The sequence below is a fragment of the Pecten maximus genome, chromosome 3 (assembly GCF_902652985.1).
Source record: "Pecten maximus chromosome 3, xPecMax1.1, whole genome shotgun sequence".
Taxonomy (NCBI): domain Eukaryota; kingdom Metazoa; phylum Mollusca; class Bivalvia; order Pectinida; family Pectinidae; genus Pecten; species Pecten maximus.
Window position 1 is genome coordinate 36340565 of NC_047017.1, and position 18050 is coordinate 36358614.

General features: G+C 37.7%; 1 protein-coding gene across 1 annotated transcript; it reads left to right on the forward strand.

Moving 5' to 3' along the window:
• Positions 1-25: 25 nt before the first annotated feature.
• On the forward strand, positions 26-17560 carry LOC117324038. Its single transcript, XM_033879648.1, has 7 exons — positions 26-306; positions 6129-7616; positions 11404-11520; positions 11920-12355; positions 13647-13886; positions 16643-16791; positions 17092-17560. Exons 2-7 carry the CDS (start codon positions 6131-6133, stop codon positions 17175-17177), a joined length of 2514 nt encoding a protein of 837 aa, XP_033735539.1. The 5' UTR covers positions 26-306; positions 6129-6130; the 3' UTR covers positions 17178-17560.
• Positions 17561-18050: the final 490 nt, after the last annotated feature.

Here is an 18050-nt window from a genome sequence, read left to right on the forward strand (position 1 = left end):
GTAGGGCGCCATCTGGTATGGGGACACTTGTCGAATATTGGTGGCCTACAGATACATCAGGTTCGTCCCATTACTTCTCCCTGTAAATCCAATGCAGAGTTCATTTTCATTGTCATTTTTGTCTTCGGAAGAACAAAATCCGAAAGAAATGGAATCTCATGGTATTTTTATTATCTATGTTTTTCTCTTTGAATACTGGCGGGCAGATAAGACTGACGATTGTTGTCAGAGTGGTGCCCCTTGCTTTGTTTACGGAAGAGTTGCAATGTCAGCGTGTTGATCAGCCTGTTTGACAGGTAAATCAAGGTAATTGAGAGTTATTATCCCATGACGTTACTTATAGGGTAGATACTAGTGGGTGCAAACACAAGCGTGCTCATGATTCTTCAAATAATATGGTGATATCAGTTTTGATACATCTAAACAAGAACATTTTGTTCTATCGCAAGTCTTAGTTACTAATAGCTGACTAACGTTACATAGTACGATACTATATATAAGATCTTACATGTTGGAAGGCGAGTGTTGTTGCATGTAGTGTGCCTTAAAAGTAAAAAAGCCGAATGTTTCTGATGGTTTATCGACCCGTAAAAAGGTAAAATCTATATGAATTAGCGGCCACTTTCTCAAAATATAATCTAGCCTTACACTGTACCTGTTTTATTATAGTAACCATTGTTCTCCACTTTACCCAGACTGTAAGAATAGGATATGTTGGCTAAATGGGTAGACACTCTTAGATATATGGTAGAAGACTATACACACAGTGTTTCTGGAATCAGTGACAATTAAGGCGACAACCATTTCCACTTCCTTTATATTATCCTTCATTACATCAACATTGTGCAAGCTTTATTCCTTCTGTTCTCTTCACAATCTCTACACCTTCTCTTGTTGGTCTCTCAATCGTCACTCCCTTCCTTCATCTGTGATGTTGATGTTGCAGGTTTAAAGTCTCGATTTAGGTTATTAACCTCTACTCGCGACTCTAGGTTAGTAAACATTAGTCTGGGTTGACTGTTAGATCATAAGATGTTGTCAGTTGCCTTGGTGATCCCCTCCTCCTTTCTCAATGCGGGCTTGGGACTGGCTACGGCGGAGTTTCCTTCCTTCATCTCATCTATCCATAATATATACAGTCTAAGGATACTGCTTCTGCATAGCTAAATCCTCTATTTCTATTGGTTAACGCTACCCTAAGGGGCGGGACTAACCTATCCTGACTGAAATCCTTTGATGACCATTTCCCTGTCCAAGACTCCAGGTTACACCTATCAACCTAATAGACTAAATGGACCCAACATCCACACACCATTGTCCACCATCCCTTCACACAGATATTACCACACTCTTCATTTCTCTTTACATTCCTACCACCGTGTGTGATCTGGTCATCTCATTTGTTAAAAGCTCAATCTCTTTTTGATATCTTTTAAGTTGCCTTCTTCTTACTTTTCTGATCTAACACTTTGTCTCCTTCCCACCTGTCATATATACCTCCTCTTCCTTAAGTTTGTTCCACAAACTTTTACATAAACAACTTTCCTAATACAATTGACAATGATAAATTCATAACCACATTCAAAATATTTATATATTTTTGTATTATATTAGTGTAGCGGGGGATGTCAGCTCAACCTGTCAGTACATATAAGATAACTTCCCCCGCTACACTAATATAACCTACGTAATATATTGCATTCAAAAGCACGCCATTAAACAAACCAAATTATAATTCATTTTTTTTTCCATTATTTGAACGCGTATCTACCATTTTACAAAGAGAGGAAAAGAAGAAAACAATTTCATCTTCTTCAGTATTTGGTACAAATCCATTGTCCATATAAAACATTGTTGATGATTTTGATTTTGATTCTCTTTTCCATCTCATGGATAGTGCGATTGTCTGATTTGGATTGTAATGTCATCACTTTTGTTATGTCCATATTGATGTCCTATCCATTATTCTCATTTTAACCACAGATATCATTTCCTTTTCAAAAACAATGTCCACACTTTTGCTTTGACAAAAATACTTCATTGTAAAAACCAACACACATGCACATAGAAATGTAGGTTCCATGTAAAACATTAAGCAAAATAGGCTTTCATTGATAAATCAAAATATTTTGTCTGTCATTTTACCAGACCTCGGTCCTCTGAATACTGAGGCTCTTGATTATCACCCAATGAAAAATGGATTACATGCCAGTCTGTGTCAATTAATTAATACACTTATCCATCTGGTTAGCTTCTATTTAATTACCCAGTAGTTCTAATATATCCTACCGTCCATAGTTACTCAAACCAAGACTTTAACTGCCAATGAAACAACAACTGTAGTAAATTTTCCTTTCTCAGTCTATAGACTCTTATCGTTGACTTCTTTAACAGTCTTGAATGATAACATATTTATCATTTCTTTTTCTGTCAATTCTTAACCCTATAGTTTAAATCCATGAGAAACTAAAAATTATATCCTAGTACTGTTTTTAATGCTAAAAAGTAATGCTCACGGGGCTCTTACTGTCGTGATCCTTACCTCGTGTATCATAAACCTTATTCCCAGAAGAATCTTTATAAATGCATCTAGTTTAAAAAAAAATACTTAACCAAAGTTCCTAATAGTGCTGGCAATATGAATTTCTACTTTGTGACTTAGAAATATAAAAATATCTACTGAAAAGTTAGCTTACGAAGCCCATTCAGTACATACCACAAGGTTTGCTTGCTTATATGCAACTTTGTCACAGAGTAAACATGTAAGTGTGTACTGCCAAATTTATATAAAAAATGTGAATTTAGTGAACAAATGCAAAAGTCCTTGCAGTACTTGCAGTTCCCCTAAGAGACAGATGACATATGGCCATGATAACACTAAATCTCCCACATGGATGACACCACAGATTGAATGTACACAGAATTTCAGGTGTGACGACATTCAATCCATGGTGACATTCAATGCATGGGATTAAGTTTCTGGAAACATCAGTTATCTAGGCATTAATAAGTCACACAACTTTACCAAGTTTGAATAAAATTGATCTAAGGACTGATGAGCTATTGGTCATTACACAAAACCTGTGTATAGTCACCGTGGAGAAGGTTGACGGACTTGGAGGGCACAGGACTAGTGTCCCCTGGTGCTGTTACACACTCAGAGGGAGCGCGAAGCATGAATATGAGAGATACGAACATGAACTTTTTTTATCCGATCTCGGAGAGAGATATCGATGGCTAATTCAATTTTAATCAATTTTTGCATGTTCAGCAATAACTTATTTATGGTTGTGGTGTTTTATTTCAGCAAAGGGCTCGCGATTTACTCAAGCTAAGGCACATTAATGTTAATAACACAAGTGAAGATGAAGGATCGTTGTTTACGTTTTTACTGCTAAAAACCGTGAGTCTAACATGTTTTTGGAAGTAAACACTTGTTGGTTGCTGTGAAACGTGTCTTTGTTTTCATCAGTCTTGAAGGGACGGCGGTTTTGAGGGAGAGCTATAGCTAGCCCTCATTACTGCATGGCGACAGCGAATATGGAGCACATTCCTTTGACTACTATTGTAGAAATCATACAGTGTCTGTGTAATAACTGTATGTTTAAAATGTTCTGAATATAAAAGAAACAGAGGGTAACGGAGATATATCAAATCAATTTTTGTAAAAACTCTGTTGGCTATCTTCGCCGAAAATCTTTTGATATTGACCCGAAATTGACTTTAAATATTTTAAATGGGAATGTTTATATAATTAGCAAAGACAAATTTTCGATCCTATCCTCACAGTGTAAATTTTGAATTTTTAAAGCTAGCTGACACCTGACGGTCTTATTCTCCATGAATGTTTTAAGAGTCTCCATAGAATCTATATATTATATTTTGATGATATTTTGCCCTCTTTTATCGGTTTAATTTAAGCGTTCTGTTGTTTTTTGTTTCGTTATTAAATTAACCAATCTTATAATATTGCATAAGTTACGGTTTATAATAAGTATGTTGAATATGCTATTTTGGTAAATTGTCTTAATTATAGCTACGACTGTAATAGCTATTGCTTATATCATATGTTATATTATATTTATAATGATTGTAATGTAATTATGGAATATTTAATGTGAAACTAGTTTAGGAGAGACGGATTTGTAAAAGCTTGTATGTATTATTGCGAATATACTAGCTGTCAAACCAGAGACATATATATGTCTCTGGTCAAACCAACAGGAAATGAAAACATATATTTTCATTTTCAGATTTGATTTCTTTTATTTACATTTTGTACTTAATATTAATTGCACAAGTAAATATGTTTTAATGCAGAAGAAGTGTTACTAGCTCATTTTTCTTATCCGATACAAAATGATAAATTATACTGTATCTTTAAACGTACAGTTAAAGATGATTAACATCTGGTTTAAGTTATTATAAAGACAGTCTTAGGAAATTCTCGGTATATCTCTCGCAATTAAGTGAAAAAGTGAAAAATGAAGTCTATCAACACCCCCCCCCCCCCCCCCCCCCCCCCCTTCCCACCCCCCCCACCACAGATGTGATGCCATTTGATTACCAGGTCAGTTCAGGTATAGCCTCAGGAAATCTTTCAATACACTGGCCAATTAGAGTTACACAGGCCTGTCAATCATCTCCCCAAGTGTGAAAAATTGATCTTCAAATATGGTAGAAATTACTTCCATATCTGTGAATGTATTAGGCAGCTAAAAGAGTGGGATGGAGTTATGTATAGTTGAAATATATTGAATGTCTTTATTGTCTAGTAAATATACATAAAACAGGCTATAACAGCAAGGTAAAGTAAACAAATATTTCATACAGAAATGGAATCAAAGTAGTCAATCTTATATACACGTAGTTCATAATCTTACTTATCATCAAGGTAAAGTAATAATATAAACTGGAAATGGCGTCACATTTGTATTATTAATATATAAATTAAAGACCATATAAAAATGGAAATCATCACATTTTACTGTGTCCTGCACTCACTATTTCTTGCATATTGTGTAATATGTATAACCATGGATAATATATTAAATCATTTATTATTTCTAATTCTGATTTTGTATTATACAAGTTCATGTGAAATTTGCATAATGTGTATGTTGGAATTATAAAACATGTTATTTCATTAACATATAAAACTATTAAATTAATATTCAACTCTGACGGCAATCGAGCCGCGAATCATGAATGATTATAAAATGATTTTAAATACTTCTCGGTCAATTAAACCCCTAATATTTTACATGTGATACAGTTGTGCAATGTAGAACATATATTTGGGTCCATTCTCTGAAAATAATGCCAATTTATTAACCCCATTTTTCCATTTCGGCAAATACATATGCAACCCAGACTGCTCAACCCCACCAAATACCGTTGCCAGCTCCCGGTATTCTCCCTCACAACTCTGTCCCCCATTTTTTCGCTATTTCATGGCATTGACACAAAAAACAGAACTTGAGGTATCGACATATATACATTTATACACATTTAAAGTTTATACATTATGAGACAGGGTCACAGGATCGCTGTTTTTAGCGTCTCCACTCGCATCATTAATGTGCCTTAGCTTGAGCAAATCCTGAATCCTTCACAGAAATAATCACCGCATAACGATAGACTCGCTATTGCTGAACATGAAAAAATTGATTGAAATGAAATAAACTATCAATATCTCTTCGAGATCGGATCGAAAAAGTTCATGCTCGTATCTCTCACCATATTCACGCTTCGCGCTCCCTCCGAGTGCGTCGCCGTGCCACCTAATACAAGGGGACGCTAGTCCTGTGCCCTCAAAGTCTCAACCTTCTCCACAGTGAAAAAAAAGTAACCTGGTGACCATGACAAACAAAATTTCTTTAAATGGACTATATTTGAATTTGACCCATAATATGTAATGGTTCTGGAAACACCTGATGTCTTAGTAATAGACATTCAAAAATTATACAACTTTAATCACAGAGTTTAATAGGATTAATCAAAGGACTGATGATGTACTGGCCCACCCCCACCCACACTCACACATACGCACAATACCATAGAAACTTGTTAGCTGTTGATTAATCAATAAAAAGTCATATGTTTTTAATCATTTTTTTTTTTCTCAGAAATGGATGAGCTCTCTGACCATGATACTGTGCCTGCTAAAAAGCTTCGCCTGAGTGAAGAAGATGACTTTACATCAGGTCCAGTTATCTCCAATAAGAACAATGTAGACACAGACAGCCAGAAAACTGTGGACTACAGTATGGGATCAGACCTGGACTCCCAGGGGCTTGAACAAGGAGACACGGGTCAGTTGGTTGTTAGAAAACAGCAAAATGGTGATGTAGAACGTGATCCAGATCCAGATGAAACTTGTCAGAAGAAACCAAAACTGGAGAAAATTGAATCTGTCTTCAAAGATGCAAAGCTGATTGCTAGTATCATCAGTGGTACAGATGTTGAAAAGATGTATGAAAGTCTGAAGAGCAAACGAAGAAATCCAAATAGAGTTGATATTGTTATGAATGCAATATTAGAAGATGCAGGAATTCGTCGGAAGAGAAGAAATGTAGAAGAGGAGGACACCAGTTCTTTGTTATTGGCAGATTTTGTTAGTGTGATAGATAAGGCTATGGCCAATATGGAGTCCCTGCCATTAACAGCCGAGGAAATTCAACACTTGCTGCGAGAGGAAGGAAACAGACCAGACCGTGTAGATCGGGTGTTCGCTAAAATTCTTAGGCAGGTTTATCGCCCTAAACATTTTTCTGATGAAGATGTACGAAAGGTTATTTCACAGATGCCAGAAGCAAATCCTGATTTGGTCCGAAAGTTACTCTCAGATACCCAAGGTCAAGGTCAGGCAGATATGGTAAAACATGTGATCAGCATTCTTAAAAATAATACAGTACCCAGTCTTACAAAAGATGACTCTATTTCCAATGATCCAACTGTCAGCAATGACCCATTGTTTAAGGATATGAAGATTGTGAAGAAGATTGTTCCACATAGGGATCCTAATGAGATATATGCTTACCTGGAGGCGCACTATGAAAAAAAGAACAGGATTAAACTAGTGATTGAGGAACTCATGAATGTAGTGGACCCTGAAGACCCAGATCACAATGACATTGAGGTCAAAGACACAGAGAAACCTTCTATACCTGGGGTGAGAGGACTTGAAGAGGAGTTACAAGAACTGAAAGAGATATTTCCAGACTGTGATCCCAACTATCTTTACAATGCCCTGGAGGACAGGAGGGATGACAAGGATCGAGTTAAAAATCTTGCAATAGGGATGTTGGAGAAAAAAGACTACCCAAGACTGAAAGAAATGTTAGATAATGAAAGCAAATTAAAAAAGAAGCAGAAAGTTATCCAGGCAACATTTCAAATGAAAGATTTTTTGGCTAAGTTTCCCGATCCTGAAACATTTTTCTGTGATAAGAGCAAAGTAATGACAAATAATTACAAGAAACATGTATCGGTTCAACTTCAAAATGACTTTCAGACTCTATCTGAGGAATACCTGCAGCAGATAATGGAAGAAAACAACTTTTGTCTGATCCTTTGTAAGAGAGTTGTACTTACCAACATCAGTGAACTCGGAGGTAAGTTATGGCCTACAATGCAAGTCACCTTGTATATATAAACACCACTGATATCCATGGTATCTGTACCATTGTCTAACATCACTGATATCCATGGTATCTGTACCATTGTCTAACACCACTGATATCCATGGTATCTGTACCATTGTCTAACATCACTGATATCCAGGGTATCTGTACCATTGTCCAACATCACTGATATCCATGGTATCTGTACCATTGTCCAACACCACTCATATCCAGGGTATCTGTACCATTGTCCAACACCACTGATATCCATGATATCGGTACCATTGTCCAGCACCACTGATATCCAGGGTATGTCTACCATTGTCTAACATCACTGATATCCATGGTATCTGTACCATTGTCTAACATCACTGATATCCATGGTATCTGTACCATTGTCCAACACCACTGATATCCATGGTATCTGTACCATTGTCTAACACCACTGATATCCAGGGTATCTGTACCATTGTCTAACACCACTGATATCCAGGGTATCTGTACCATTGTCTAACATCACTGATATCCATGGTATCTGTACCATTGTCCAACACCACTGATATCCAGGGTATCTGTACCATTGTCCAACACCACTGATATCGGTACCATTGTCCAGCACCACTGATATCCAGGGTATGTCTACCATTGTCTAACATCACTGATATCCATGGTATCTGTACCATTGTCTAACACCACTGATATCAATGGGTATCTGTTCCATTGTCTAACACCACTGATATCAATGGGTATCTGTACCATTGTCTAACACCACTGATATACAGGGTATCTGTACCATTGTCCAACACCACTGATATCCAGGGTATCTGTACCATTGTCTAACATCACTGATATCCATGGTATCTGTACCATTGTCCAACACCACTGATATCCATGGTATCTGTACCATTGTCTAACACCACTGATATCCATGGTATCTGTACCATTGTCCAACACAACTGATATCCATGGTATCTGTACCATTGTCTAACATCACTGATATCCATGGTATCTGTACCATTGTCCAACACCACTAATATCCAGGGTATCTGTACCATTGTCTAACACCACAGATATCCATGGTATCTGTACCATTGTCCAACACCACTGATATCCATGGTATCTGTACCATTGTCTAACATCACTGATATCCAGGGTATCTGTACCATTGTCTAACATCACTGATATCCATGGTATCTGTACCATTGTCCAACACCACTGATATCCAGGGTATCTGTACCATTGTCTAACAACACTGATATAATCCATGGTATCTGTTCCATTGTCCAACACAACTGATATCCATGGTATCTGTACCATTGTCCAACACCACTGATATCCATGGTATCTGTACCATTGTCCAACATCACTGATATCCATGGTATCTGTACCATTGTCCAACATCACTGATATCCATGGTATCTGTACCATTGTCCAACATCACTGATATCCATGGTATCTGTACCATTGTCCAACATCACTGATATCCATGGTATCTGTACCATTGTCCAACACCACTGATATCCATGGTATCTGTACCATTGTCTAACATCACTGATATCCATGATATCTGTACCATTGTCCAACATCACTGATATCCATGGTATCTGTACCATTGTCCAACATCACTGATATCCATGGTATCTGTACCATTGTCCAACACCACTGATATCCATGGTATCTGTACCATTGTCCAACACCACTGATATCCATGGTATCTGTACCATTGTCCAACATCACTGATATCCATGGTATCTGTACCATTGTCCAGCACCACTGATATCCATGGTATCTGTACCATTGTCCAACACCACTGATATCTATGGTATCTGTACCATTGTCTAACACCACTGATATCCATGGTATCTGTACCATTGTCCAACACCACTGATATCCATGGTATCTGTACCATTGTCCAACATCACTGATATCCATGGTATCTGTACCATTGTCTAACACCACTGATATCCAGGGTATCTGTACCATTGTCTAACATCACTGATATCCATGGTATCTGTTCCATTGTCCAACACCACTGATATCCATGGTATCTGTACCATTGTCCAACATCACTGATATCCATGGTATCTGTACCATTGTCCAACACCACTGATATCCATGGTATCTGTACCATTGTCCAACATCACTGATATCCATGGTATCTGTTCCATTGTCCAACATCACTGATATCCATGGTATCTGTACCATTGTCCAGCACCACTGATATCCATGGTATCTGTACTATTGTCCAACACCACTGATATCCATAGTATCTGTACCATTGTCCAACACCACTGATATCTATGGTATCTGTACCATTGTCTAACACCACTGATATCCATGGTATCTGTACCATTGTCTAACATCACTGATATACAGGGTATCTGTACCATTGTCTAACACCACTGATATCCAGGGTATCTGTACCATTGTCCAGCACCACTGATATCCAGGGTATGTCTACCATTGTCTAACAACACTGATATCCAGGGTATCTGTACCATTGTCCAACACCACTTATATCAATGGGTATCTGTACCATTGTCTAACAACACTGATATAATCCATGGTATCTGTTCCATTGTCCAACACAACTGATATCCATGGTATCTGTACCATTGTCTAACACCACTGATATCCATGGTATCTGTACCATTGTCTAACAACACTGATATAATCCATGGTATCTGTTCCATTGTCCAACAATACTGATATCCATAGTATCTGTACCATTGTCTAACATCACTGATATCCATGGTATCTGTTCCATTGTCCAACATCACTGATATCCATGGTATCTGTTCCATTGTCCAACATCACTGGTATCCATGGTATCTGTACCATTGTCCAACATCACTGATATCCAGGGTATCTGTACCATTGTCTAACAACACTGATATAATCCATGGTATCTGTTCCATTGTCCAACATCACTGATATCCATGGTATCTGTACCATTGTCTAACACCACAGATATCCATAGTATCTGTACCATTGTCTAACATCACTGATATCCATGGTATCTGTTCCATTGTCCAACATCACTGATATCCATGGTATCTGTTCCATTGTCCAACATCACTGGTATCCATAGTATCTGTACCATTGTCCAACATCACTGATATACAGGGTATCTGTACCATTGTCTAACAATACTGATATCCATGGTATCTGTACCATTGTCCAACACCACTGATATCCATAGTATCTGTACCATTGTCCAACACCACTGATATCCAGGGTATCTGTACCATTGTCTAACACCACAGATATCCATGGTATCTGTACCATTGTCCAGCACCACTGATATCCATGGTATCTGTACCATTGTCCAACATCACTGATATCCATGGTATCTGTACCATTGTCTAACATCACTGATATCCATGGTATCTGTACCATTGTCCAGCACCACTGATATCCAGGGTATCTGTACCATTGTCCAACACCACTGATATCAATGGGTATCTGTTCCATTGTCTAACACCACTGATATCAATGGGTATCTGTACTATTGTCCGACACCGAATATATCCAGGGTATTTGCACCTCTGTACAAAATCTCTAAAAATCAGGATATTGTTTACATGGCAATACATAAATGAAAATAAACTGAGGTCAGAGTAATAAAAATATACATATGGTTAACATGTATTAAGGAGACATTGTTCTACCGTTGATATCCAATGCAATGATAAATGAACTGTACTGTTCGACCATATATAGTATGACAAAACAAACTGCCTTTAACTCTAACATTGTTGTGTTATTTCTTATGCAGAATTTATGTTTGAGCTGTTCCTCTCGACACCGAGGCCTTTGCTCCCCCTCCCAGATGAACCTGATGAATTGTTCTTCAATGAGGTGCTCTACTTGCGTCATGAAGAGGAAATCCGAGGTAATGTCTATACTTAAGCTAATGCTACATGTACACGATATATAATATGTATTATAAAGACCCATTGATTGCTTTAACTTTTCTATGGACAGTTAATTGATAGAAATGGACATTCTATCCTGGTCATTATAAAGTAGTGGAGGACAACTTTTTATTACCTTTGGGGACAACAGTTAGTTTGAAAGACTGATCAATTATGATAATTTTGTCATACAATCTCTTGTCCTTCGTGTGTTTACATGTATTTTTTCTCCATAAAGCAAATCAGAAAACATATATATTGCAAAAGGTATATTAATTTCAACGGATAGGGATGATTTTAGGTTTTACACAACCGATTACTGCTGTATGTTTAAGTGTATGTTAAGTGAGGTACTAATTAAAAATATATAAATACAGATCACCTGAAAGAACAGAGGATGATGAAGCAGCTGAGACGAGATGAGGCGGGTGCTAATGGCGAGCTGCTCCCCTGTGAGTGCTGTTTTGATGATGAATGTCTGTTTGAGGACATGACTTCGTGTCAGGATGGCCATCTGTTCTGTAAGGAGTGTGTGAGAAGATCTTCAGAGGTTGTTATAGGAGATGGAAAATGTTCTTTTCCTTGTTTGACTGACAACTGTGAATACCAGTTTCCAGTTCCTGTGCTACAGGAAGTCATGTCTCCGAACATGTTCTCCATCTTGTTGAGGAGAATGCAGGAGGAGGAAGTGAAACAGGCAGCCATACCAGACCTGGTCAGCTGTCCATTCTGTAGCTTTGCCACCATCATCTCTAATCCTGATGATAAAGTGTTCAAGTGTCTTAACCCAGAGTGTCTCAAGGAATCCTGTAGGTAAGTGTCTTACTGTAGTGTCTTAAGGAATCCTGTAGGTAAGTGTCTTACTGTAGTGTCTCAAGGAGTCCTGTAGGTAAGTGTCTTAACCCAGAGTGTCTCAAGGAATCCTGTAGGTAAGTGTCTTACTGTAGTGTCTTAAGGAATCCTGTAGGTATGTGTCTTACTGTAGTGTCTCAAGGAATCCTGTAGGTAAGTGTCTTACTGTAGTGTCTTAAGGAATCCTGTAGGTATGTGTCTTACTGTAGTGTCTCAAGGAATCCTGCAGGTAAATGTCTTACCGTTGTGTCCCAATGAATCCTGCAGGAAAGTGTCTTACCACACTGTCTCAAGGAATCCTGATTGTAAGTGTCTTACCAAAGAGTGTCTCAAGGAATGCTGCTGGTAAGTCTATTAAACCAGTCAAGTATCTCAAGCAATCCTGATGGTATGTGTCTTAACTCAGAGTGTCTCGAGCAATCCTGATAGTATGTGTCTTAACTCAGAGTGTCTCGAGCAATCCTGATAGTATGTGTCTTAACTCAGAGTGTCTCGAGCAATCCTGATAGTATGTGTCTTAACTCAGAGTGTCTCGAGCAATCCTGATAGTATGTGTCTTAACTCAGAGTGTCTCGAGCAATCCTGATAGTACATCTGTATGTGTCTTAACTCAGAGTGTCTCGAGCAATCCTGATAGTATGTGTCTTAACTCAGTGTCTCGAGCAATCCTGATAGTATGTGTCTTAACTCAGAGTGTCTCAAACAATCCTGATAGTATGCGTCTTTACTCAGAGTGTCTTGAGCAATCCTGATGGTATGTGTCTTAACTCAGAGTGTCTCAACCAATTTGTTATCTGGAAAGTTCCCATGATACCAGTATAGGCGAATGCTTTTTTTCTGGAGTGTCTCAATCCTGTAGTGTCCATATCTATGTTATATGTTATTGTCTTATCATTGTCTGATAATGCAATATGTGGTCATATGTGTGTACATCAATCTCACTAGTGTCTGAAGTACATTATACACATCAAAGATAGATTTTTTGACTGTGTACTTTTAGTGATTATTCATAGAACATCACACAAACAGTAATAGAAGATCAGGTCTGCATGAACATTTACTAACCACTACCCCTCCACTCCTAACCTGTCTGAATATTTACCTGTATTATAAAACAGAATTGATACATTATCATTATTATCATTATTATCACATTTTGTTTAGACTGTGTGGTGAATTATCCTTATTATAAATCACATTTTGTTTAGACTGTGTGGTGAATTATCATTATTATAAATCACATTTTGTTTAGACTGTGTAGTGAGCTGAGTCACATCCCCCTGCGGTGTAACGAGGTGGAGAAGCAGGGCGAGACTGACATGAGGACATATATTGAGACAAGAGTCACAGAAGCTATGCTGAGGAAGTGTCATAGATGTCAGAAGAGGTTTATCAAAGAGGAAGGGTGTAACAAGATGACATGTACCTGTGGCGCCACCCAGTGTTACTCTTGTCGGGAAGAGGATATTGGCTATGATCACTTTAATGACAGGTTTGTGAGGATAGCAGATATGATACGGTCAAAGTTTATACCCATAGGAATATCACATTGCATCTATAAAAGAAGATTGTTATTTATATGTAGTTTATTGTGTCACCTGTGGAGCATGGTAAACACTTATCGATCACCTTGTCTGTTGGCATGGCAACACTAATGGATCACTTTGTCTGTCGTCATGAGGACACTTGAGGGATCACCTTGCCTGTCGTCATGGCGACACTAAGGGGATCAACTTGTCTGTCGTCATGGCGACACTTGAGGGATCACCTTGTCTGTCGTCATGGCGACACTAAGGGGATCACCTTGCCTGTCGTCATGGCGACACTTAGGGATCACCTTTTCTGTTTCCTTGCCATTTACCACATTTATTTGTAAGATAGTATGTTGCTGTAAGATAGTATTTGGCTATGTCATAATGAGTTCAAACCTTGTGTTAATATTCCATTTGTTTCTGCATATGGGGTTACTGCCCTTTGCACATAGGAAATTCTCGTAATTTTCCTGACTTTTATTTCGCTACCGCTTGGCGTCATTTTGTAGTTTAGAATATGGATTTGTCATAATAAATTATAGTTTGAGTTTGAACCTCATGGCAGTATTCCTTTTTAGTTCACCTGAGACAAAGTCTCAAGTGGCTTTTCTAATTGCATTTTGTCCGTCGTCATGCATTGTGCATTGTGTGTCTGGAAACGATTACACTTTGTAACGAGGTATGATTTATGTGTTGTGAGCCTCGTATTGAAGGAGGTACTCCAGGATGTTTTTTTTTATTCCTACTATTCTCTGACTTTATAGGGCCGTGTACCCAAGGACTGGTCTCATTTGGTTTGTTTAAATCTACGAGTTTAGGTAGCACTCTATAGTAAACAAGACAAGTGGCTTGTGCAAAATGGACAAAATCAGTGAAAGAGCAGTGATCCAATGTTTCCATAAAAAAGGTTTAACACCTATTTCTACCACAATACCCTGTGTTATTCAACTCTCAGACCATCAGTTAATCATTACAGCTGTTGATTAACAATCTGTTTATACCACACGTGGTATAAACTCTGTACGCATTTCGATTGGCTAACACGGTGAACTTTGACCCAAGCTGCAATTGTTATTGACGTCATCAATAATCTAATGACGTCACATCACCAGGGTCCCGGACGTCACCGGTACACTTTATTTGCATACGCGAAATTATACTTGGCCACGTTTCCCTTTGATTCAAGCCGATATTATTGTGGTAGAAACAGGTCACACGACTCGAAATTGTTGGATATGGAATTTATTTCACACTCGTAAGTTATTTTTTAAAAGTTGCAAAAAAACACTCGCTAAAGCTCGTGTCTTTTGTAACTTTTAAAAATTAACTTACTCGTGTGAAATAAATTCCATATCCAACAACCACTCGTTGTGTAACCTCTATATCCATAATGATATGGTAGCAACACTAGGGAAAGATGTCCCTTCATATGCTACAGTGAAAAGGTGGGTGGTGGAATTTAAGCGCGGCTGACAGAACCTTGAGGATGACCCCCGTTCTGGAAGGCCTGTCAATATTGCAACCCCAGAAATGGTTCATGAAATTGTTATGACTGACAGACGAGTCACAAACAGTTATATAGCCAGAAGAGTTGGCATTTCACAGGAAGGGTACATTCCATTCTGACCGAGGATCTTGCAATGAGAAAGCTTTCGGCCTGATGGGTACCAAGACTTCTGACAGTTGATCAGAAGCACATCAGGCGCACATAATCGTGTGCTAATCTTAACCTTTTTGAGGAAGATCCTTCCAACTTTCTCAGAGATTTGTCACTTTAGTTTAAACATGGGTCAGTCATTTTACCCCAGAGGCCAAACAACAATTGAAACAATGGAAGCACCCTAGCTCTCCCCTGTCAAATTTAAAGAAGGCAAAGACTGTTCCATCATCTGGGAAAGTAATTGTCTCGGTTTTCTGCGATGCAGATGGTATTCTGCTGATAGATTATCTCCAAAAGGGAAACAAAAATCAATGGCACATACTATGCTTCAGTTCTGAGCCAGTTACGGGAAAATATTACACTTAAGAGCCGCTGAAAGCTCACTAAACGTGTGTTATTCCTTCAGGACAATGCCACTGTTCACAAGTCTGTCGTTTCCATTGCTGCCATTCACGATTGTGGCTTTAGATTGATTGAGCATCTGCCTTATTCACGTGATCTTGCTTCATGAGACTTGCATCTATTTCCAAAACTGAAAACAGCTATTTCAGGCACCCTAATCCTAATCCTAAACTTAACATGCAGTGGATGACTTTCTGAACAGCCAAGAAAAGGAGTTCTATAATAAAAGTGGCATTGAGGCCCTCAAACACCCTGGCTAAAGTGTATATATAGATACTGAATGGGGATTATGTTGATAGTAATACAACATTGTTTGGCAAAATTCAAATCTCCAATACGAGTCTCACAACTAATCAATCAGCCCGGGTAGGTCTATTTGACTGTTTTCTGGTTTCTGAGAAATACTAGTAGTGATATGAATTCTGAAATCAAGGATCATTGGATGCCCTGATATCATCTGTTTATTCACTAAAATCTCTTATCTACTAAAATGTTGCCTTCTGTTGATGACACTATGGTCTGATAGTGTTATCTATTGGTGATGTTGTTATATATCACTTGATATAAAATTAGTTCCAGTTAAATCAGTCAACTAAGATTTCATAAAATGAACCTATCTTCATTCAGTCATAAGTATGATTGCTGTTTATATAGAGGGTGCAGAAATTACCAGGATTCTTCAGAATTACATGTAAAAGAAATGGAGGCTGCAGCCGAGGAGGCCCGACAACAGTACCTAAAGGATCATCCGGAGGCCAAGGACATGGTGCTCAAGTACGACCCTGTAAACCATATAGAAGATGGTAGGTACAAGGGACTGTCACTTATAAAGTACTGGGTCTAATGCTGGGGAGTACTTCGTACAATGTAGGGAAATATGTCGTCATAATGGAGGAAGCATGGTTTGATAAAAGACTAGAAGGATTAGAAGTTATGAAAAGTCATTCAGGTCTTACTGAAGAGTGACTGTTAAGTCTGTAAAACAAAAAACTTATTGTTAATAATGAAGAATGGGTACCGACAGGGTATTACACTATACCTAGTTCGACATTATGATGTCTTATTCTTGTGATGTTGCCTAATATTAACTGTATATATTTCAGTGAAGAAAAACCCTACCTACATGTGGGGAGGTGGTCGCCATGAAAATGAATACAGTGACGAAGAAAACAGTGATTATGATTATTGATTCAGTGAAGTAATCAGAAATACAGTGGATATTATCAGAAGTACCTGCCTTACAACACACAGAAGTATGGCCATCAGTTAGTCTTGTTCACTGAAAGGCTCCTATATCTTTCTCAGGGCAAGATGACTTGATGATGCTGTGGTCAGTTGATTCCGACAATGTGGTGGTCATTTCATTCTGGTAATGATCCAATAACCTCTCCTTACTGCTAGGCCATGTCAATATCCCAAGTGGAGATATTTTCAATTTAAGTATATCTTGAGATTAAATGTTGTGAGTTTTGTTTACATTGTCTTTAGAAAGTATTTGTTATTTTTTAGTGAACTAATGTTAATTGTGATCTGTGATTGATAATGGCAGCAATTTCTTATTGTAAATAAAAATTGAAATATTAATATGTTTATTATTTTAGATTCTTGATTACAAAGTTTAACTGTAACTGATCTTATAGTTTTAAACATGTAATATTTAATTAATTACACTACTTTTTATTAGGGAAATTTAACATAATTAAGAAAAGAAATAAGCCATGCACTTACATTTATAATAGAAACACACAGAGGTCTTGTATCTCAAATCTATTTAACAAGGTTTGTGTCTTTTTAATATAAATCTGTAATATCTATGGATGTTTCTTTGTAAAGCAGTTATTGTGATAGCTTGAAGTGTGGACCATTGTTTTACCTTCTTATAGCCACTCCCATAGGGGTTAGATTGATGTACAGTATTTATATGTTCGAAGTGCATGGTGTGTTTGTTAATTTTCATTAATTTAACCTGGATAAAGTACATGGTGTGTGATGATTTCCATTAATCTAACCTGTTGGAAGTACATGGTGTGTATGTTAATTTTCATTAATTCAACCTGTTAGA

Bases quoted from the DNA above. Each gene is read 5' to 3' on its own strand.
- LOC117324038 (XM_033879648.1), top strand. From the start codon at position 6,131: ATGGATGAGCTCTCTGACCATGATACTGTGCCTGCTAAAAAGCTTCGC. The intron at 13,887-16,642 runs GTTTGTGAGGAT...CTGTTTATATAG, and splicing joins TATGATCACTTTAATGACAG to AGGGTGCAGAAATTACCAGG. The intron at 16,792-17,091 runs GTAGGTACAAGG...TATATATTTCAG, and splicing joins TGTAAACCATATAGAAGATG to TGAAGAAAAACCCTACCTAC.